This window comes from Sciurus vulgaris, assembly GCF_902686455.1.
Source record: "Sciurus vulgaris genome assembly, chromosome: 15".
Lineage (NCBI taxonomy): Eukaryota > Metazoa > Chordata > Mammalia > Rodentia > Sciuridae > Sciurus > Sciurus vulgaris.
In genome coordinates, this window is record NC_136476.1 from 9,928,333 (window position 1) to 9,951,361 (window position 23,029).

General features: G+C 43.1%; 1 protein-coding gene across 1 annotated transcript in view; it reads right to left on the minus strand.

The window, feature by feature from the left end:
• Positions 1-19,604, minus strand: part of PSAT1 (phosphoserine aminotransferase 1) — a 30,349-nt gene extending 10,745 nt beyond the window's left edge. Inside the window, exons 1-7 of the mRNA XM_079112104.1 lie at positions 19,449-19,604; positions 16,472-16,532; positions 15,505-15,574; positions 12,872-13,077; positions 11,403-11,575; positions 9,626-9,795; positions 2,118-2,246 (exon numbers count right to left, since the gene is read on the minus strand). Coding sequence (XP_078968230.1) covers positions 2,118-2,246; positions 9,626-9,795; positions 11,403-11,575; positions 12,872-13,077; positions 15,505-15,574; positions 16,472-16,532; positions 19,449-19,508 — 869 coding nt within the window. The 5' untranslated portion in view covers positions 19,509-19,604. The remainder of the gene's footprint in view (positions 1-2,117; positions 2,247-9,625; positions 9,796-11,402; positions 11,576-12,871; positions 13,078-15,504; positions 15,575-16,471; positions 16,533-19,448) is intronic.
• Positions 19,605-23,029: the final 3,425 nt, after the last annotated feature.

Below are 23,029 nucleotides of genomic sequence, written 5' to 3' on the forward strand. Positions count from 1 at the left end.
AGGGCATCCCTTCTCCAGATGGCACATGGAGCGGAACCGAAAGGCCAGGACATCCAGCCAAGCCCAACTCCCTTTGGGCTATGGCTAGAGGCCACTGCATGCCAAGAACTTGCAGAAGCAGATGACAGGCATTTTAGGGAAAAGATGGCAGCACCATGCGGCTTTCAGCCAGCTGTCCAGCGTCTACCCCAGCCCTCAACTGTGGGTGGTTATAGAGTCATGACACCAAGTTACAGCTGTAGCACACATTTCCAATTTAAAACTGAGGTGTAATATTTTCTATCCCATGTGGCCCATGCAATAAAGAGAGTGCCAATTCCCCCATTACTGTGGGGCATATATTTTTGTTATAACAGTAAAACTCAAAGATAATGAGCACTAAAAATGAAGGTCCTAAGCCAAGTGCAGCAGCACAAGCCTGTTGTCCCAGCTACTAGGGATGCTGAGTCAGGAAGATCATTTGGGCCCAGAAGTTCAAAGCCAGCCTGGGCAACAGTGAGATGCCATGTGAAAGAAAAAAAAATAAAAATCAAGAATCCTGGTTTGATAACTGAGTGTCCACATAAACACACACTGCAGGTGGCGATAACACCTGGGACACTTCTCTGGGTCCCACATTTGCATTTTGTAGGAACTGTGCATCTGACCTATTTGGAAAAAAAGGTCTTTGCAGGTAAATATGAAGGATCTGGAGAGGAGATCGACTGGGCTACCTGGGCTGGGACCACTAAATCCAATGACCAGTCCTTATCAGAGGGAGAAGACCTGCGAAGACAGAAGCAGAGAAAGAGAGGAGGCAGCTCCAGGCCAGGACCACCTGGTGTCACTAGAAGCTGGAAGAGGCAAGAAGTGGATCCTCCCCTGAAGTCTGTGGAGGGAGCGAAGCCCTCTAACACCTCAACTTCAAATGTCTGGCCTCCACAATGTGGTGGGCTGACAGATCTGACTCCATGAGCATGTTATAGGCCAGACTCTAAGGGAAATGACTAAACAGACTCCATTTTGCTCTGAGACTCCATGTTATGTAGGAAAAAAGCTTCTCTCATGGGAACATCCCACCTCTGTACATCATCAGTTACTTAGTGTGACATGTTTAACAATACAGAATGACAATTCCTATGTAAAGAAACATTGCTCTCTTTTGATTCCTATTGCTCCTAAACAACGTACCATGTGAACGGTGATTGTGTGGATGTTAGCAACCATTCTTTAGTTTGTACCTAGGTAAGGGTCATTTTGACCCACTTCCCTCTCTGTCGATGATCTCATGATGTCAATGTGTAATTTTGAATCATAGCAACATACACTTATGATTAATGTAATTTTTGGTATAAGAACCCCTATAACCCTGTGGTCGGGGCTGTTCTCCCAATAGCCATTTTTTGGGGCATTGTGTGAGACAGTCAGCCGGCCGGCTTAATAAAGACTCTCAAATTTGGACTTCTCAGTGGTGATCGGTCTGTTATTAAGTTATGCCCCATAACACACAATGGTAGGATTTTCTGTTGTTTTAAGCTACCAAGTGCCTGGCACTTTGTTAGGGGAGTCCTAAGAAACAGACACAAAACCCGTACATTTTCTGTAGCCCTCACGGGTGCTGGCCCAGTGGTCAAGACAAGTTCATCAATCACTTTGTCAGGAAAATATTAAAGTAGGAGTACACCTGTGCCACAGCCAATTCCACTCAACAGAGGCCTGGGATGGGAGCATCTGTCCTATAGGAAGGGAGGCATGGGCAATTATCCCAGAGAACTCCAACAGGAGGCCACAGATAAAGCTGAAAGCTTCTGGCAAGCATTCTTCCCAGTGACAGAGGAAGGAGGAGGTAGAAGGGGCCTCTCCCAGGGAGCAAACTGAGATTCTTCCCCAGGGCAAGATTTTTGGAGTGAGAAAAGTCACTACCCACTGGGATCTGGACCCCAAAGCCTGGGTTTCCTGGGGGGGGGGGGGGGGGGGGCACAGCAGGGAAGAACTCACCCCACTGTTCCCGGGGCACATACACACTCACCAGTGTGTCAGGTCTTAGAGAAAGGTAATTATGTCTATTTTCTAAAGGTATAAAGTTTTCAGTTCACAAGATGCAAAACGTAGGATAAAACCAAAACCCATTGACTTACACATAGAATCCTTGAGAATTATCAATAATCTCATAAATCTTCTGAGATTTGATGGAGCTGAGCTTCTCCATAGCTGCTGTCCCACCATTGTTCTTAATCCACTCCAGGACCAAGCCCATAACATAAATGCTAAAATAAAAATTAAAACAAAAAGTCATTTAACACAAAGACTTTCAAGCAAATTGTTACCTTGCATTAAGACAAACTTAAAGACATCATTAGAAACAGACAAGATAGCTGCACACCGCGGTGCACATCTATAATCCCAGCTTCTAGGGAGGCTAAGGCAGGAGGATCACAAATTCAAGGTCAGCCTAGGTACCTTTAGTGAGTCCCTAAAATAAAAAATAAAAAGGACTGGCTCCATAGTAGAGTGCCCCTGGGTTCAGAAAAAAATAAAATAAAATTTAAGGAAACAGATAAGATAAATGCAAACCACAGGTAAACAAGAGCATGTCATGAAGCAAGGACTAGGGTCAATACAATTCTAAACCTCTAAGGGCCATTCATAAAAAAAGGTTTAATAAGAAAACTTGGAATGGAATCACCATTTGACCCAGCTATCCCGCTCCTTGGCCTATACCCAAAGGACTTAACATCAGCATACTACAGAGATACAGCCACATCAATGTTCATAGCTGCTCAATTCACAATAGCCAGACTATGGAACCAACCTAGATGACCTTTAGTAGATACATGGATAAAGTAACTGTAGTATATATACACAATGGAATATTACTCAGCCATAAAGAATAATAAAATTATGGTATTTGCAGGCAAATGGATGAAATTGGAAAATATCATGCTAAGTGAGATAAGCCAATCTCAAAAAAACAAAGGACGAATGATCTCACTGATAAGCAGATGATGACACATAATGGGGGGTGGGAGGGGGGCAAGAATGGAGGAAGGAGGGTATAGAGGGAAAAGAGGGGTGGGAGGGGTGGGGGGAAGGAAAAAAATAACAGAATGAATCAAAAACTATTACCCTATGTAAATGTATGATTACACAAATGGTATGCTTCTACTTCATGTAGAGAGAAACAAAATGTATCCATTTGTTTAAAATAAAGATAAAATAAAAAAAAAGACACCTCAATGCACCTCAATGGATATCACATCAGTCCCTTTCTGTCCAGCCCAAGCTCTAATGCAAACTCTCCATGATACCTGTAGTACACTTCCCTGTCCCCACAATGTATCATCAGAGTCCTGCTCCCCAACTTCTCCCAGGGTTAACTCTTCACTTCCTGAACTCTGGTCTCAGAGTCCCTTGCCCATACTACCTTATAGCTTACCACTCACTCCTTTATCTTATACTACCTATATGCTTTGGGCTATGGTCTTAGAAGGCTGGAAGCTCACACTGTACACCTTTTCTACTTCATAATCCCAGTTCAGAGCCTTCCACCTGGCAGATGTGGTGTGGCACAATGTTTAAGGCCATGACTCTCAGTTATAGTCTAGACCCCAAACCCAGGGCTGCTGCTTACACATACACACTACACTGGTTCAGTGAATGTAAGCATTGGCTTTCCCAAGGGAACAAGGAGAATCATCTACCTATGATGGACACCTGGCATTTTATCTGCCCTCTCTTCTCAATTCCACCCTCCCACCCAGCCTGCAAATTCCCAGCAAGCCTTGTTCCCCTGGTCTCAAAGTTGGGCATGGGACCTATCCAGACCAATCAGAAACTACCCTGGGGGGCTGGGGACATAGCTCAGTGGGACAGTACTTGCCTCGCATTTGTGAGGCACCAAGGTCAATCCCCAGTACTGTTAAAGAAAAAAAAAAGGTAGAAACTTCCCTGGGATTTTCTCTCACCTGGGAGTGAGAAAAGAGGCAAAATCATGGGCTGGTGATTCTGTAAGTTCTAAGGTAAGAGACCTAAGTGGATATCATTTCTAGGAAACATCTGAAAGAGGTTCAGCTGAAAATATGGAAGCTAACATTCCAGCTAAGAGAAGCAAGAAATGGAGAGCAAACCAGGCACCTATAATCCCAGGGACTCAGGAGGCTGAGACAGGAGGAGAGCAAGTTCAAGGCCAGCCTCAGCAATTTAGTGAGGCCCTGTCTTCTCAAAATAAAAAAATAAAGTGGGCTGGAGGTAAGCCTCAGTAGTAGGGCACTCCTGGGTTCAATCCTCAATATCACAAAAATGAAAAGAGAAATGGAGAGTATGATGGTATAGGATCAGTGTTCCTGGTTCTGGGAGGCCCAGCTGCACCCCAGTCCTTTCTAAAATTTGCTTGGGTCCAACCCCTTCTAAGCTAAGTATTTTAACTTCCTGTCTCCTACAAGACCCATGCTTAGCACAGGGCCTGGCACAGGTAGGTGGGCCACACAAATGACAGCTAGTGGTGTCTCTGCTATTAGGTGCCCAAGACAAAGCTGAAAATAGACAGAATTGAAGAATAGTGGATGGTTCTGTCCAGCAGTCTTCTGAAAGTCCCATCTTTAAAAAGATACTAAAGGCTCCACATGTCCCTCACTGACCAACACCACCCTCCTTGAGTTGGGAGTTCAGAGGTGGTAAGCTCTCAGCTATGCTGTCTCCAGAGGGGCAGGGCAAAAGTCCTCTATGGAAATTGTGCAAAAATTTGGTGGAAGTCAATGCTTAGCAAAAATGGGGTAGCACTGCCTAAACTCAGTGACCTCCTCATTTACTGACACCTTCAGTCTACAAATACCAGGACAGATGCTCACAGGCGAGCCCAGGTCTGGAAGATGGTCTAACAGTCAGAGGCTGGGGACAGAAGTCCCCGATACTGACTGGCTCTTTGTTCTCTCAACTGGGTGGGCCACAAATTCAAGTGATGTGAGCTTTTCATTACTGTGACATAAATTCCTGATAAGAACAACGTAGAAGAGGAAAGATTTATTTTGGCTCATGGTTTCGGAAATTTTAGTCCATGGTCAGCTAGACTTGCTTTGGAATCAAGGTGAGGCAGAACATCATGGCAAAAGGGTGTCAGCTTATGGCAGCCAGGAAGTGGAGAGAATAAGAGAAAGAGGGAGGAGGGAGGAATTCCCAGGGAGAAGATACGGTCCCCAAGAGTACACCCCCAGCGACCTACTTGCTCCAACCATGCCACACCTGCCTACAGTTCCAATCACTTCCCAGTAGTCCATTCAGTTAGCAATGGATTAATCCACTGATGAGGTCAGAGCCCTCATGATCAGTCACTTCCCAAAAGTCCCACCTCTGAACTGGGGACTAGGGAGCCTTCAACACTTGAGCCTTTGCAGGGGGGACTGTCCAAATCCAAACCATAACACCAAAGCTTAGTGCCCAGAAGGTCCTTAGGCAGAGAGTAGCCAACACCCAACTGCATACAATGGCCTCTCCTGAAGCTTCCCTGCCTGGCTCCCCTGGCAGCCCAGGGAGGAAAAAGCAGGGAGGCAGAGAGAAGCAGAAAACAGTCCTGAATGAGTCCCAGCCTGGGCTGTGGCTCTCTGGCTAAAGACAGAAGTCAGAGGGCAAAGGAGGAGGAACAAAAAAAGAGAAGGGGAGGCATCTTACTGAAGTCTACTGTGACCTCTATTTTTATTTTTCCCAATAACCCTGAGGTCAGAGCCACCATTATCCGATTTTACAGATGAGGAAAGAAAGGCTGAGAGTTTTCCAGAATACCACACAACTATTAAAAGGGGCGGGGAGGTAGACATTTTAGCTACCATGGAAGACTTGAGTGTCCATGGGACATTGCTGGGTGGGGTAAAAAGGAATTCACTAAAGTCTGAATGGCACAGTTCAAGTTCCATTTGCACAAGTAAATATATGGCTCAGTATACAATTGGCCCTCCATATCTGTGAGTTCATTATCCATGGATTCAACCCTGGGCAGAAAATATTTGGGGAGAAAAAAATTGTGTCTGCACTGAACATGTACAAACCTTTTGCCTCATCGTTATTTTCTATACAACACAGTATTACAACTATTTATATAGCATTTACATCATACTAGATATTATAAGCAATCCAGAGACAATGTGAAGTATATAGGAGGATGTTCACTGGCTATATGCCAGTTCTACACCATTTTCCATAAGGGACTGAAACATCTGAGAATTGTGGTATCCATGGAACTAATCCCTGATGGACACCGAGGGAAGACTGGATTTGCATAGGCCCAGTTAAGAATCTATCTGGATTCACAAGTGGTTCAAGTGGTTACCCCGGTGACTTACTCACTTGAAAATCTTTGCTAAGAGTATGTGTGACTTTCACAAATTTCTTAAAGCAATATAAACTACAGCCATGTGCCAGGGTTTTGAACAGCACACCCCAGAAAGTCCTGTGGGAAACTCTCCCTGGCCGTTCCAAAGGTTCGGATTCTGCAGAGGAGCTTCTGGTCTTGACGATGTCGTGGCACAATTTTCTCAGGAACTAATGAAAGTAACCAGGGAGCACAGCACTTTTCCCAGAGCTGGTTTCACTATGCCCCTCTGCGGATTCTAGGACTCCAGGTTTCTTACATCTCACCCAGGGTAAGGGAACCTGGGACAAGCTAAACCCTCTGGACAGACTCACAGGCTTCATCTGGTAAGAAAGGTGGCCTGGGTTAATCATTTCTTCACTTCATATTTTTATTGAAATAAAAATAATTGAATTCAAAATGTCTTACTTTCCCTCATACTGAAGCTCAGGGGTTTAGTTTGTGATGCTAAGTAAAAAATGTTTTGTGTGGTTACCAGGGACATTTAGGAATCTTTTTTCTGGGTTTATAGTGTGTTCTACCAAAGGGTTAAAGAGAATGACACTGTGGCCCTTTATTCCACCCCAGTTCATTGCTCAGGGCTACAGAGAGCTATTTGCAGCCCAGTTTATCTAGCACAGTTAAAACAAAGTTCTCAGGGCCCATGGTCTTTCAGCTCTGACAAAAACAAATAAAACACACAAAATAAATCCAGGGCATATTTTCAAAGCTGGAGCCTTATCTACCTACGTGATAGGAAGTAGCTAGGTGCCTTACTGGCCTCACAGTCAAAGACTGGGCCGAGTACCAGCATAAATTTCTCTCTCCATATGGAGAAGGCTCTCACTGGGGACTTCCTCTCCTTGAATGCTGAAGCATTGCAAATGAACTCCAAGTGTTTCAACCCAGATTCACAGTCATTCTGCAGAATTATACAAAACTTTTCTTCTTTTGTCTTCTTTTAGGGTAAAACAAAGCAAAGCAACCTACAGGGGGCATACTGGAGTCAAAATTCATTTAATTCCGTATCTTTCATCTTCACTCACATAATTTTAATATTATTATTAGCCATCCCAAGTTGCCCTAAGACATTCTCAATTATCACTTTATCTGCCTGGGAAAGAAATTTTGCACCTTTCAGTCCTGGGAAAGGAATCCTGCCTCTCCCTAAACAATGTTCCTAGCCCCTGTGCAACAGTTGAGGGGTTCAAGGTCAGTCAAGGTCCACACAGGGGCTGGAAGGGATTCATTCTTCCAGGATGATTTTCTGTGTCTCCAGTCATTTTCATCTCCCGTTATTAATCTCACTGTTCTCAGTAAGCCATTTTTATCCTAATATGAACAGCATAAAAATGTGTTCAATTTTTTAAACTAGGCTTCAAGGTAGCTCTTTGGAAAGGTGCCTGAGGGTACAACTGTTCACCCTGTCCCTCCGGGCTGTGCCTTGATCAGAACTTGCTGGCCTTGAAACACATTTCAGGGACAGTACTCATTCCCTGTGCCTGCTACCTCCTCACTTCTAAAGGCAGTGGTGGCTTTGGCCTCCCCCTGAAAACTCACCTAACTTTGAGACAGGTACCCCGGCCCTACCTCCAGGTAACTGATGACCACCTCCCTCCCTTCTTCCACATGCAGCCTGACAAAGTCCCTCCTCCAGGAGCCCTGCACTTGAGGTCTCCCTCTAGACCTTCACCACTGAGCTTGCCCAGTTTGTCCCCTGGCTGACCAATGACCAGAGTTGCTTCCTCACTGCCTAGAGCCCCAACGGTAAACCAAGGGAGTGGGAGATAGAATTTGGCCCTTCCCTGTCACACTCACATTTCAGCAATATTTTCAGCCAAGGTACAACTGAGTGGAGTTTAGAGGTGACCAGGGAAGTTAGCCCCAGAACATCCTGTCTCCTGAGGAAAGTGAGGGACACAAAACAAGAATCTGCTCTGTACCACATGGGCCATGCGGAAATCCAGCAGAAATTTCCACTGGAACTCTAATTGTGAAAAAAAAATCTCCTTTCTTTCTTATAGTAGACTATATGGGAGACATTTTCCACAGGCAGCACCTACGGGAGGAAAGACCTTTAACAAAGTCCTGACCCAGATGGAACTGCTAAATGCACAGGCCTGCCCTACCCCTTCAAATTTAAGAGAACTTCAGCCCCTCATGGGAAAATCCTATAGACTAGAAGAGCTAGTCTCCTAAGACAGAATCCTTCAGAAAAACAAATCCACTCAGATCATTTTGCAAAGTACTGAAGTACAGGGTGTGGGTACCCAGGCTGCCTGGGCTCAAATCCCAACAAGACCATTTCCTAAATGTGACCTCAGTTTCCTCACTTGAAAAATGGGAACAGTAATAGTATCCAACCCCTAGGTGATTGGGAGGATTAATGGGGTCCTACACATAATGTATCACTGTTTTACATCACAGATACCTGGAAAGATAAATTAATCAACTCTGGCTCTTCCCTTTTATCACACTGTCCCCACTGAGGCTCTGGGAACTAACAACAAATAAAACAGGTGACATTTATAAATCACCAAGTACCAGGTACTTACTAATATATAAATATATCATGTAACCCTAACAGTAACCCAGGGAGGATGGTACTATTATTACTCCCAACGTCAGACAGGTAAGTGACTTCCTAAGGTCACAGAGTTAGTAAGTAGCAGAATTTCTCAACCAAGTGTGAAATCCTAGGTGTCATGAAGGTTTTCACAAAAATCTGAGTCTAGGAGTGAAAAGATGCTAAAGCAGGCAACCTTGCTCTCACTAAGATACTGCAATGCAGGTTCCCACTCAGCTGAGGAGAAGCCAGAATCCCTGCAGCTGGGGTTCAAAAAAAGGACAAATGTTCAAGATAGTGCCTGGATTGCCAAGATCAAAAACAACAGCCCAGTTGGGCATGGTGGCCCCATGCCTATAATCCCAGCAGCTCAGGAGGCTGAGGCAGGAGGATCATGAGTTCAAAGCCAGCCTCAGCAAAAACAAGGTGCTAAGCAACTCACTGAGACCCTGTCTCTAAATAAAATACAAAATAGGGCTGGGGATGTGGCTCAGTGATTGTGTGCCTATGAGTTCAACCCCCAGTACCAAAAAAAAAAAAAAAAAAAAAAGGCCCAAAAATTTTTAAATTTTTAAAAAAATGTTAAAGGGGGGAGAGGTGGACAAAGAATCCCGATAAGATATTTGAGGCTATTAGGTCACGACTCATGGAAGCACACGCTACTTTAAAAGGTCACCTCCGCTTTAATGGGAATAATAAGAACTCCTCAAGGGGTCCACAGTGACACAACCCAAAGTTACCTGAAACATGGAGGCGTGTTGTACAGCGACTTGTTTTCGGCCTGCACTTTGTACTCCAGGATGGAGGGGCACTCTCTAAGGGCAAAGCCCAGCAGGTCATCCCGGACGATCACCACTGTGACTCCAGCGCTGCCAATGTTCTTCTGGGCACCAGCAAAAATCACACCAAACTTAAAAAGAGAAAGATATGCTGCTTTAGAAGCATAAACTTGTGTGGTCCCTTTCCATCAACGGATGAAAACTTCCCAATTACTTTCCAAAGAATTTTTTTTTTTTTTTTTTTTTTTGAGGAAGTGATTCCACTTCTGTTTAGAGAGCATCCCAGGGTCTCCAGAAATATCCAGGAGACAGTAAACAGTGGTTGGAGTACCACGGCTCAAGGCCTGGGCCTCACCCGGAAGGGGCTACCCAAGCCTTGCACTGTAAAGGCCGTGTCCATATTCCACACCGAAACCAGTCTTTAATACTGGGCCTCGGGGCTGAGGGTGTAGCTCAGAGGAAGAATGCATGCTTGGCATGCACAAGGTCCTGGGTTCAATCCCCAGCACCACAAAAAATAAAATATAATAAAATAAAGCCTCTAAATATCCTTGGCAACCAAGAGAAGAAACACCATTTTTTAATCACAAAACTTTATCTACATAGGGACTGGGGTTGTGGCTCAGTGGTAAAGCATTTGCCTAGCCTCTGTGAGGCATAGTTTGAGCCTCAGCACTGCATATAAATAAATAAAAAAATAAAATAAAGGTCCATCAACAACTAAAAAAATTTTTATCTACACAATGTTTACTTTTAACAATTTCAAATGGCAAAACTATAACTTTTACTTAAAATTATTACTTTTTCTAATTTTTAATTTTTTTAAAAAAATCAAAAACACATTTATACAAATCTTTTATGTTTATGTAAAGAGATAATCAGAAGATGCTGAGAAGACTACTGTGGCCAAGAAGAGGGATAAGACAAGCTGCCTGAGGCAGAAGAAATTTTTAGAAAACGAGAGATGTTTAAAGGTACTTCAGGAAATTTTACTGTGCAAGATATAGAATCCTTTCCCATTTCCCCTGATGAAACCTTTAAGAAATCAAGTGGGGAAGGAGGGGAGCGCAGGGTGTGACTTGTAGTTGACATGGTTTAAAACTGCCACACCTGGTTATGGGAACAGCCTTAAAACAAGTAAGTTCTGACACACAGAACAATATGATGATCCTTGAAGACGTTATAGAAAGTGACATATGCCAGAGACAAAAGAACAAATATCACAAGACTCCATTTATAGGAGGTCCCTATAGTCAAAATTCACAAAAAGAAAGCATAAAGGTGGTGGCCAGGGGCTGGGAACTAAGGGTTTGGGTAAGTGATTAATAGATACAAAGTTTTAGTCGGGAGAAATAAAAAATTTTGGGACATGGATGGTGGCGAGGGTTGCACAACAATACAGAACATTCTCAATGTTACTGAGCTATACACATAAAAAGGGTTTAAATGCTAAATTTTACATTGAGAACTATTTTAATACATAAAAAAGTTAAAAAAAAAAAAAAAAAAAGCAGATTGCATTTGGTTAGTTCAACTGTTGTTGTTAAATTCTTTGCAGACATTCTCCCCCTAGTTCCATGCACCTGATGCAATGGTGGACCACTTACAAGCAAATGTCAGCCTTCTCAGTGACATCTGCCCCATCTTCAAGGATTCTGCTAGCCCAAGCTCCCATGTCCTTTGCTGGTCTCATATATACCAGAATCCCCCTAAAGAAACCACTCCTCGTATACTGTACCTTGGAAACATCCACTGGCTTGGATAAGAAGTTTGAGGACATGTCACAAACCAGTACTGCTCCCTTGACATCAGGAATAAAATTAAACTCCACACCATGCACGGTCTCGTTTGCACAGTAATACACATAGGAGGCATCTGGGTTGAGGTTCCAGGTGCTTGGATCTGGAATTTCTATCACAGAAGACAGGTTTGAGATTTTGCACTTTTATCCTCCTTTCTTATATAGATTGGTGTCAACACAAAGACAGATACCACTCCCCCTGTAGTAAAAAGGTTGACCCCAAAGCATGTCACCCTGCCAATAATCCATTATTACCACCACCATCCTGAAAGGAAAATTGGTCACACCCTTTAAATTTACTAGGCACAAATAACCTTCAAAAATGGCATGGTGGTCATTACGTAAAACTTCAATGCACCAATTTTTAGAAATATGAGAAAAAAATGTCATGTGGAGGCAGGAGGTGTAGTGCTTCACATGTGGGAAACTGAAGGTTCAAACCTCAGCACTGCCAAAATAAAAGGGCACAGTGGTGTGCCTACAATCCCAGCAGCACTAGAGGCTGATGCAGGACGACCTCAAGTTTGAGGTCAACCTTAGCAACTTAGTGAGACCCTGTCTCAAATTAAAAATAAAGGACTGTCGATGCGGCTGAGAGGTAAAGCATCCTGGATTAAACCCCCAGAACCAAAAGAAAAAGAAAAAAAGCATAGTGGATATCTGGCATTTTTTCTTGTCACCCAGCATCCATCTGTCCTATGTCCACTGAGAGTTCAGGAGTTTTTTCCTGAGATCCCAACCCTCACCTTCTCTTCAGCAAATGTGGTTCCAGTGCAGCTGATTCAACCCACAGCCCCAGAGCTAGAATGTGACTCAAATACAATCACAGGGACTTGTTCAGACTAGACATGAGACATGAGGCTGTCATTGGGAATTCTCTAGCATATGAAACTTGGGAGAATATAAGTAAGATCAGAAGCAGTTGTAGGCATCATCCCAGAAAAAAAGGGAGAGCTTTTCCTGGCTGTGGAGGAAATACCATAGAGGAGACACTAGGGCCCAGGGGCATTGTTAGGGCCCCTGATCAAGCCATACCTGAAGCCAAATTGGCTGCTGGACTTTTCACCTAAATGAGCCTATCAGTACTCTGTTTGGTAGAAGCTACTTAGTTATCTTCTACTGTTAAAACCACCCAACCGGGCTGGGGATATAGCTCAGTTGGTAGAGTGCTTGCCTCGCAAACACGAAGCCCTGGGTTCAATCCCCAGCATTGCCAGAAAAAGAAAAAAAAACAAAAAACAAAAAAAAAAAACAAACCACCCAACCTAAATGGTATCAAACTAAACTACTGACAAGGTAAACTACTGACAAGGGGAGGAGAGCATTAAAAACAATTGCACATTGCCCTATGCAGTGGTAAGCCACCAATCTGCACCTCACCATCCAGCCCTATTCCCAGAACTTACTTGTATAACTCCCAAGTTTAGGATGGACAATGTTCACAGTCCCAAATTTCTTGGCTTCCTCTGCAGCCTTTGCTGACCAAGATCCAGTCACTACATAATCGGCACACTTTCCTGCTTTCAGGCCAATCAGATTTAAGGGGACAGCACTGAACTGGCCACACCCACCTCCTTGCACAAAAATCACCTTGTAGTTTTCTGGAACAGCTCTGGACAGAAACACAAGTGACCGTACATAAACAGACTCACATGGTTGAAGATGGAGAATGAGTGATACTCTACCAAGCGCTTTATTTGGGTGGCTTTCCTACAAGAAATATAGTACAGTCCCACTATCACTTTGTCTTCCCCAATTTAGTAATTTACTTATTTGTTCATTGGACAACTATTTATTGGGGACTACTGTGGAAGCCTACAGTTCTATCTAAACAGAAGCATTTCCTCCTTTTCCTAGTAACACAGCCTCCGAGGAATCATCTCTCCGAGCTGGCCAATGGGATTCAATTCTGAGATCTTTGCTCGAACTTTCTATTGAGGGAAAGAATAAATTTGTAGAAGCAAATCCTGAAACCACCGGTGGCCATCTGGCAAAGCTAACATAGAAAAGCAGAGCCAAGAGATGGAAAAGACACCCCTGTTATCAACTGAACTCCTAAATCCACCTGTACTTCTCTAAGAGGCAAACATTCCACTTTTTGCTAAAGTCAGTGAACTGGATTCCTGTCACTTGTGACTGAAAGTCCTGAAACTTTCTACATTAGGTACCATGTTTATGATTCAGGAAGACCCTGGGGAGGGATTTTTGATTGTGACTTAGACCAAGTCATACAATTACAGACACAATGTAAATCAAGATTAAGAAAAAAAATTTTTTAACTCCAGGATGGAAAATTAAGATGATGATTCTAATGGCTACAGGCAATATAATATGGCCAGCTTCGGGGATCCAAGGCCAGGGAAGCTGGGCCCAAGCCTTAGAGCAGTCAGAGCTTAGGAAAAGAGGTACAAAAGGCAGGTGGCCAGGGGACAGCACTCCAGCACAGACATAAATAATAAAGAGCAGGGCAACAGGGTAGGGTCCTGGGGGAAAGGTGATGTGTGATATCTTGTTCTGAACTCTGCTTGGCCTACATTCTGGGGCCAGTAAAAGAGCAAAGCAGCCATGCATGTCTAAGGAGACTCTAACCAGTTATTCAGATGCAAGGACGTTAGGCTGAGAACTAGCTGGATGGAAACCAGGCAGAAGTCTAAGTACAGGGGTACAGATAGGAGCTTGGTTAGGAGGTCAGGTCCATAACTAAACTGTGGCTCTAGTCACAAGAGGCCTACAGTCATCTGGTCAATGCCCATATCCCAGGATAAAGCTTGAAATATTCCCTCCTTCATCATTCCATGAATGTCACATGGGACCCAGTGAGCAGACATGGGCATGATGAGCAAAGCAGATGATCACCAGATCTGAACACTCACAGTTCAGGCCTCCTCCATTCCTCACAAAATTCTCTCCAAGCCTGCCCCATCTAATCAGCTTCTCAAAAGCACTTTAAAAAGCAAATGTATGGCCAGGCATGGTGACACACACCTGTAATCCCAGCAACTCCGGAGGGTGAGGCAGGAGGATCACAGGTTCAAGGTCAGCCTCAGCAACTTAGTGAGGCTCTAAGAAACTTAGTGAGACCCTGTCTCAAAATTTAAAAAATGAAAGGGGCTGGGGTTGTAGCTCAGTGGTCAAGTACCCCTGGCTTCAATCCCTAGTACCGAAAGAAAAATAGTAAAGTTATGAAATAATCAGGACAACTCCAACTTTGTTAATAAAATGATGACACCAGAACAGACCCTGAATGTTGATCATCCTTGATGGGTGGGATCAGAGATCAGTTCAGTTTAATTTGTGAGTTGTTGCCTGTTTCTGAACCTTCTATCATGAATGTGCTTTTTTTTTTTTTTTTTTTTTTTTTGTGCACAGGACACAAAACATGTGGTTTAAAGGGGCTGGGGATGTAGCTCAATGGTAGGACACATCCCCACCCCACCAAAAAAAAAAAAAGAAGAAGAAGAAAAAAAGCCATATGTATATATAACTTATCTACATATGTATAAAATCTCTCTCTCCTTTCAATATTTTCAAGGCAGAGGGCAGTACCTGCAGTTGAGAACCCTTAAATTTCCTCAGACCCTCTTACAAATAGTTTCTCCAGACTTTCTGACTTAGCAAATCTGGGTGAGCCTTGAATTTCTTAACATCCACCTCCAACCAGGTAATTGACAGACAGCAGAAAGCCCCCACCTTAAGAATCCCCGAAATAGATTAGACTTACTCTGAAAAAGGTGACTATTGCTTTGTCACTTAAGGCCCCTTCAAGTCAATGTAACTGGTACAATGCTAAAAATCTTTCCAAGCTATAATGATTTCATATCTTTGGAAATACTATATAAAATAAAAATAACACACAGATGCAGGCTAGAAAACACATAAAAACATTATGCACTAATAGTGAATCTGGGAAGGGATTAAAAAGCTTGTTTTTAATCATGGAATATTGTGAACAAACACAAAATACAGAAAATAATGTAACGACATCCAGGTTTATGAAATACTGAACAAAAGTAACATAATTTGGTCTTTTTAGACTTACAACAACTCCCGCACAAGATTCTCTGCGTTGTTAATAATTTTGGCAAAATCTGATGACCTGTGACTCATTTCTGTGGAAGATAAACAATAACAAAAATATCTACAAAATTGGCAAGAAAACAATAATGAAAAATATCAGTTACTTTGCATTCAAATTGTGGGCCCATGTTCACTTAATGTATGGGATAATCCAAACTGATTTTCCAATTGTGTACATTTTAGCCTTATAGACACAGCGAAATGATTTTTCAAATGTCATGTGTAATGAATAAGCCACTTAAATTCATCATTAGGTTCTCATTAGACTCTGCATACCATGTCTTTCTGGAAAACAGGAATCCATGGGTAGTGGTTTCCTTTTAGGACAGAGCACAAAATTCCAGGCTGCGATCTCACTTGACAGAAATCTAAGTATGTGTCTCAAACCCATAGGAACAAAAGATAACACAAATAAACAATATAGTTAACCCTATGGTCTCTTCATACCATTCAGCCTTTGGAACTTTCAAAACAAAAATTAAATTAAAGAAAATTAATTTTAGAACTCAGAGGTCCTCTTGCCCAACAACACAGGGGAGAGAACTGAAACAACAAAATTACTAATGTGTAAGATCTTTACAGAAGGCTTGTGTACTTGTACTTTAGTAAGTTTGTATTTAAGTATAACAAAAATTGTAAGTTGAATTGAAGCAATTATAAATGTTTGATAGTAATGTCATGCAAATGTACAGGGTCTTCTGATCACAGATTATGTGATTAGCAAAAAAATTATGAAACAGTAAGCTGAAATGTCTAAGCCTCCCACTGGCATTTATGCTATCTTCAAAACCATTCCTAGCAAAGCCACTTATTAAAGTTTAAAAATGTATCTACAAAAGCCTATTGGGAAGACCTGTAGAAATTCAGGCTGAATGCATTTAAATTAGCTCCCTCTGAAACCAGGACCAGAATCCAAAAGCAAATCTTACCAAGAACACTAATGCCAACTCCTTTGTAGTCTAATAATTCTTTTTGAATCTCTAACAATACCTGGAAGAAAAAAAAGAAAAAGGTGATTTCAATATGCCACACACGGCTTTCCCTCTGTGTATACCAACCTGGAGAGGAGGAGGGAATCCACACACAGGCCTGTGAGGTTCCCAGGCTTCTGTCCCAACCCACAGCCAAACCTCCTCCTTCCCATTTCCCACAGGAACCTCAACGATGCAACTTCCACAAAAGTTGAGCCTGAAATGAGGCAACACGATAGATGCTAAGATATGCTTTTCCCAAAGACATGAATTTACCAATTTCCTAGAAAATGTTCCTGCCACTCTCTAAAAGCTAAAAGTACAGGATGCATAAAGTTCTGGGTCCAGGGAACAATAAAAAAAAAAAAAAAAAAAAAAATCAATTAGTCCCTAATTATAGAGATACATTTAAATCAATTTTCCAGTCTTTTTTTTTTTTTTTTTTTTTTGTCTAAGGTGCTAGATTAGGAAAGGTAAGGTGAAAAAAAAAAAGGAAGAAAGAAGAACCTGCTATGAATTAAGATTTATCCCAGTGGCTGGGGCTGTAGCTCGTTGTAAAAGCCTGGGTTTGAAAGAGGTTGGGGGTGTTATCCCACAGTACTAAAATAAGATTAGCAAAATGCTCATAGATGGGTACCTGAGAATTCACTATATTATTCTCTCTGGCCCTGAGTGAATTGAGGATTTCCATAATAAAAAATATAAAGAAAATGAAAACCTCTAACAAATGAACACAAGAAACAAGAGACCCTCTGTGCACTTCAAATGGGAGACTGCTTCTTTAAAAGATGTTAGAAAAGGAAGACATCATTAAAATATAAGCTGAACAGCAACTTGTCTGAAAAAATATTTTCATAAGAATTAGACAAAGACTGCCTCAACAATGAGGTTCAAGAATGTGTCATTGTGTTTTGAATAGCTGAATGCTTATTAGCTAGCGCTGGCTGATCAGATTTCTCTGACTTGATCAGTACACAGAGTATACATGAGATAAAATCTTACAGTACCCCATATGTACCTACAGCTAACCAAAAAAATTTAAGAATAAAAATAAACTTATGTGAATCCTTTTGTTTAATAAAGAGAAACAAAGAAAACAATCCAGACTCTTTTTTACTTTTTTTGGTGTTGGGGACTAAACCCAGGGCCTCATTTCTCAAGTGTTAGGCAAGCCTTCTACCACTGAGCTAACACCCCCATCTCTAGAAGCATCTCCAAATTTGCTTTAAGACTATATTCTTCTTCTAGCCAAAAACCACACACCCCTTATAATGCACTGAAGTTTTTTTCAAACTGCAGAATGCAATCATTTTTGTGGCTCACAACTAATTTATTTAATGAAATAGAGCACAAAAACAGTATATGTCACAATTCGGCTAAATATTATTTCATAAGACCTTTGCTTTCATTATAATTATAATGCCTGTACTTCATCATTTTGTAAAACATTTTTCACTATAGTGACAGAGGTGGAAAACTTCTCGAATCTTTACAATTCAACTAAATCAACAAGACACCTAAGAAGTAGCACCTGCCCCTCCAGGTTACTGGGCAAAGGGGAGGGGTGTCCTCTCACGAAAATAACTAGTAAGTAAGCGTATTATTTATGACAAATGCCATGATAACCAATTTCATAACAAATTACACTGGGAACAAATACTTGGAAGACTCCAAAACAGCTGGGCGTGAGGGGCGTTACAGGAATAATTTCCACAGTTCTAGCAGTAGTAACAGGAAAAAAGTAAGTCCTGGGGGCTGGTGATTGTAGCTCAGTGGTAGAGCACATGCCTAGCGCATGCAGGGCCGGGTTCAATCCCCAGTGCCGCGCGGTAGAGGTGGGAGGAGCCTTGTTCTCAGCTACTGTGAGCGCTACCCCCAAAAAAGCAAAATGTTCTTTCCCCTCTCACACTGTAAGATTCTCTGTTCTTACCACCACACAGAGAAGGCTCTGTCCCAGGGAGAATTCTACTGTCTAACAATAGATGATTGTAAAATACTTGGCTTTGCCCCCACGCTACTGCACATTATCAGGCAAGCGGCGGTAGCTTGTCAAAGGGTGAAATGCACATCAGAGCCCTCGCCTTCTTCACTGCTGATGGAGCTGGGGGAGGGTGCTCGTGGGGGAGGGTGTTCCGTGGAAGGGAAAGGAGGGGCCAGAGCCTGGCTCGGGGCTGGGAGGGCAGGGATTAAGTTCCACTTGCATTTGCTTCGTGTGGTTGTGGCCCACAGAACAAAATGCACAGACTAAACTAAAGCAGACCAATGCCTACTAGAGTTTGAATCATCGAATGCCTTTACAGGGCAAGCAAGTTTTAAAAACACAACAGAGAGGAGAAAGGATGGGTTGGTTCTGGGAAGGGCAGGAACTGGGGGTTTTCAAACTTAATTTCTGAGAAGCAGTATTTCCAGCGCTGGCTAAACCAAACACGATTGGGGGTGAGGGGAAACGAGGGCCCTCAGTTTGCAATCTCTTTCAGTAATCGTGAATGACCGCGGTATGCAAAATCTATTATGTGCTCATTCCCTTGCATCATTCACTCACAGTGCCCATTCATGCATCCCGTGCACACTGCCAGGGATCGCAGCGCAGCCGAGATGAGAACTTTTTCTTTTCCACCGTTCCCCCTTTCTCGCCTGCTCCATTCGGGCCGGGGAGAAGGCACGGCCCCGGAATCTGCAGGTGAGCTGCACCCGGCCGGCCGTCAGTGCCAGGAGCAGCTGCAGAGACATGCCCTGATGAGCTTCCATCGCCAAATGCATTCTTCCAGAATCCTTCTCGCAAGAGCTCCTGAACCCCTCGTGCAGGCTGCTTGCAAAGAGGTTGGGGGACTCGCGCTGGAAGCCGGGATCCGGGCGCCCGGCGCGGGGATGCAAACCCACCCGGGTGCACGATCCTAATCCGACCGGACTCCCAAGCGCACCGGCGGAATCTTACCGAGTGCGGTAGTTTGGCGGGCCCGGGCCCGAAGTTGATCACTTGCTTCAGGGAATCCATGGTGTAGCGGCGAGAGCAGCGAGTCAGCTAAACAAGACAGACCGCGTGGAACACCAGGGTCTCTCAGCAGCTGCCGCGCTAGTCTGCCGCGGGCACCAACCCCCTGCCTTCTTCCCGCGCCACGCCGGCGCCCCATTGGCCCGCTGTCGCAGGTCCTGCGCCGATTGGTTCTCACTAGGAAACTTGCGTCCCCATTGGTCTCATTCACTAGCCCATTCAGTGTGCGATGGCTCCTCCCTGCTCTCAGTGTTTCGGCCTCCTTTTCGATCAATGCAAGGCGCCCGGGAGATTGCACCAGCCGGCCGGCTTGGCTGAGCTCCCTTCTGAAGATCGTAGGCGGCGAGAAGAGGCTGCTCTTGCCAAACTGCATTCGTGCCTCTGAACCTTCCATAGGTTCCAGCACCCCAACTCTGACCCCAGCCTGTCTCTCTGGGCCGGACCCGGAGATGCGATGCAGATCTGTCGCTCCTAGTCCACCCACCTCTCCTCCACCAGCCCCTAGACTGGGCTGATGGGTTTTGTTCCAAAACCACAGCAGTCATTAATTCACTAAACTTTTCTAAGAACCCTCACAAGCGGCAGACTCCAGTGGACAGGCAAGACACCCAAGGAGGGACGTGCAAAGTGAAGGATGGACGGGGTGGGGGTGGCGGAGTGAGTGGATAAGATTCTTTGTACCGGCACTTGGGCCCCTAGTTCCTGTGCAATGAAAGGATAGAGATGTCTCAGTACTCTGGGTGGCTACATGCCCCCAAGCAAATCCTTTAAAGTTGCTGATTCTCCATTCCCTCTTGTGAAAGGGCGAGCGGGAGCCTGGCGTTCCCTCCCGGGTTGAGCCAGCTCTAAGGAGCTGTGAGTTCAGAAACGTGAGAAGATAACTAACAGGAACGCGATACACAGGGGGAGCCACAGTCCAAGCCAGAGGAAGGAGGCACTGAGCCAAGCTGGGCACAGAGCCAGCGCTACTCAAATTTTTCCACATAGGTTCCCCTCTCGAAAGAACTCCAGTGGAGACCCACATGGAGATCTGAAACAGGGAAAACTCCCTTCTCTGCAAGAAAGGAGTTCCTTTGAAGTCCAGAATTTCATCTTTTAATGTGAATTTTATATCAACTTTCATAATTTAACTTAGTTTCTTTTGCTACGAAAATATTTTCTCAAGTTCTTTGAGTGAAATTTGGAGTAACATTTTTGTAATCACAGAAATGTAATTTCTTTTTTTTTTTTTTTGTAATCACAGCAACATGGCTAGAAGAGAGGGGCAAGGCTGATTAAATATGCAGCAGGATGTGCTATGATGCACTACTATACCACTATTTAAAATCATTTAATGATGTAGGAATATGCCCATGTGAAATTTAAAAAATAAAATCATCCCAACAATGAACCATCTCTGCACACAGCCAAAAATAACAATGGTACATACCCCAACTAAAAAATTTTTTAAAAATTAAAATTTAAAATCCCACTTTCTTAGAGTCAGTTTCTACTCGTTTTTTGTCCTAAACCAGAACATAAAAAAACGCATTCAGTTTTGCTTATTTAACTTTCATTTGTTACTCAACACATTGTGTATTGCTACTACATACAATGCAGATAGAAGGCATGGCACCTGCCCTTCTGAAGTTTCTGGTATTTTGTGTGTCTGCATGGAATAATTTTCCATTTTACAAATGTCATCCAGTCAATGAGACCTGCACAATACCCTCTTTATTTTATTTTATTTTTTCATGTCATTTTTATTAGTGGACTTTTAATTTGTTCCAATAGTTTTAGATTTACAGAAAAATTGAGATGACATCACATAGTTTCCATGTACACCTCTCACCCAACTTCCCCTATTATTAACATCACATGTTGGTATGGTACATTTGTTACGATAAATGACCCAGTATTGATGCATTAAGTTCATAAATTTCCTTAGTTTTTAACCTAATGCCCTTTTTCTGTCCTGGGGCCCCCTGCAGGATACCACATCCTATTGAGTTGCTCCTTAGGCTCTGCATGGCTGTGATGGTTTCTTGTGTTTGTTTTGTTTTTGTTTGTTGTTTGATTGGGGGGTTTTGCTTGTTTTGTTTTAGTTTGTCTCTCTTTGGACTGGAAGTTTCTTGAGGGTGAAGTAAATCTCATCATCCTCCACCCCCACATCCCCTCACAATGCCTGATTGGACTTCCATGTAAAACACCTCAACACAAATACCCTCTTTAAACTACAACCTTCCTCTCCACAACTGGACCACTTGATTCCTGCTAACATTTTTCCTTTTTCCAAAGCATGAATCAACTCACATGCTATATCATTAGCCCTCTGTGAGGGTTGCACTTTTTTCTTCTTTGTTTCCTGCTATACCAAGAACAGTGCATAGCTCGGGGTAAACTCATGATGGAGATTTGTTGAATGAAAGAATGAATTTAAAAATAATGGACCTATCAGGATAATCATCCTAAAATAAAAACAGGTCTATCCTGAAGTTCAAGTCTTTACCTCTAGAGACAGGAAACTGTTTGCCCTCATGAATTAATCATTCCCTTCCTCATTCAGCATAGTTTCAAGGAGGTCTTCTCTTTCCTCGCTCTCATAGTCTGTTCTACTTCAGAACTTTTCTCTGATCTATCTGCTTTCTCCCAGCCTCCCTCTCTCCTTTCCACCTGCCCAGTTCTGCTCTAAATAGGAAACACCATCAACTGGTGAGTGGAAATCAGGGCTCACATACTAGGTAAGTGCTCTACCGCTGAACTACACTCCCAGCCCACAGTCAACTTTTCAAAACATGCATAAAGACATCATGTCACTTTCCTGCTGAAAGCCCTCTAATGACTTTCCAGTGCAGTTAGAACAACCTTCAAACTTCTAATGGACCCACAAGACTGTACCAGACCTGGTTCTTGGTTCCCTCTTAGCTCAGCCCTTCGCTATGTCTCTCATAACCCAGGAGTCTCTTCAATAGTACTACCTGTTTTTTGACCACCCTCTCACTAGGATATAAGTTCTCGGGAAGAGCTGAGATTATGTTTATATCCTCAGCATCAAGCATATTAGGAGCTTGACAGATACTTCTTGAGTAAACATGGAGGGCAGAAATAAGGAAATAAATGTTTTGTTTTGGCTTTGGGGTGTTTCTGCAGTGCTGGGGATGGAATCCAGGGGCCTCATGCATGCTAGGCAAGTGTGCTACCACTGTTCTATACCCACAGCCCTTTATTCTTGTTTTAATTTTTTTTTTTTTTTTTTACTTTTTTAAGAGAATAAATGAAAATGTCAATAGTCATTGTTGCTGGGAGAAAGAATTAGGGGTATTCACTATTTTTTCAGAATTTCCTATAATGGAAGTTTAAAAATTAATAATCATGTTTTGTTTTGTTTTGGGGGCTTTTTTGGGTTTTGTGTGTTTGTTTTGCTGCTGAGAACTGAACCCAGAGCACTACATCCCAGTCCTTTTTATTTATATGTTGAGACAGGGCATCATTAAGTTGCTGAAGATCTTCTTGCTAGATTGCCCAGGTTGGCCTCGAATTTGTGA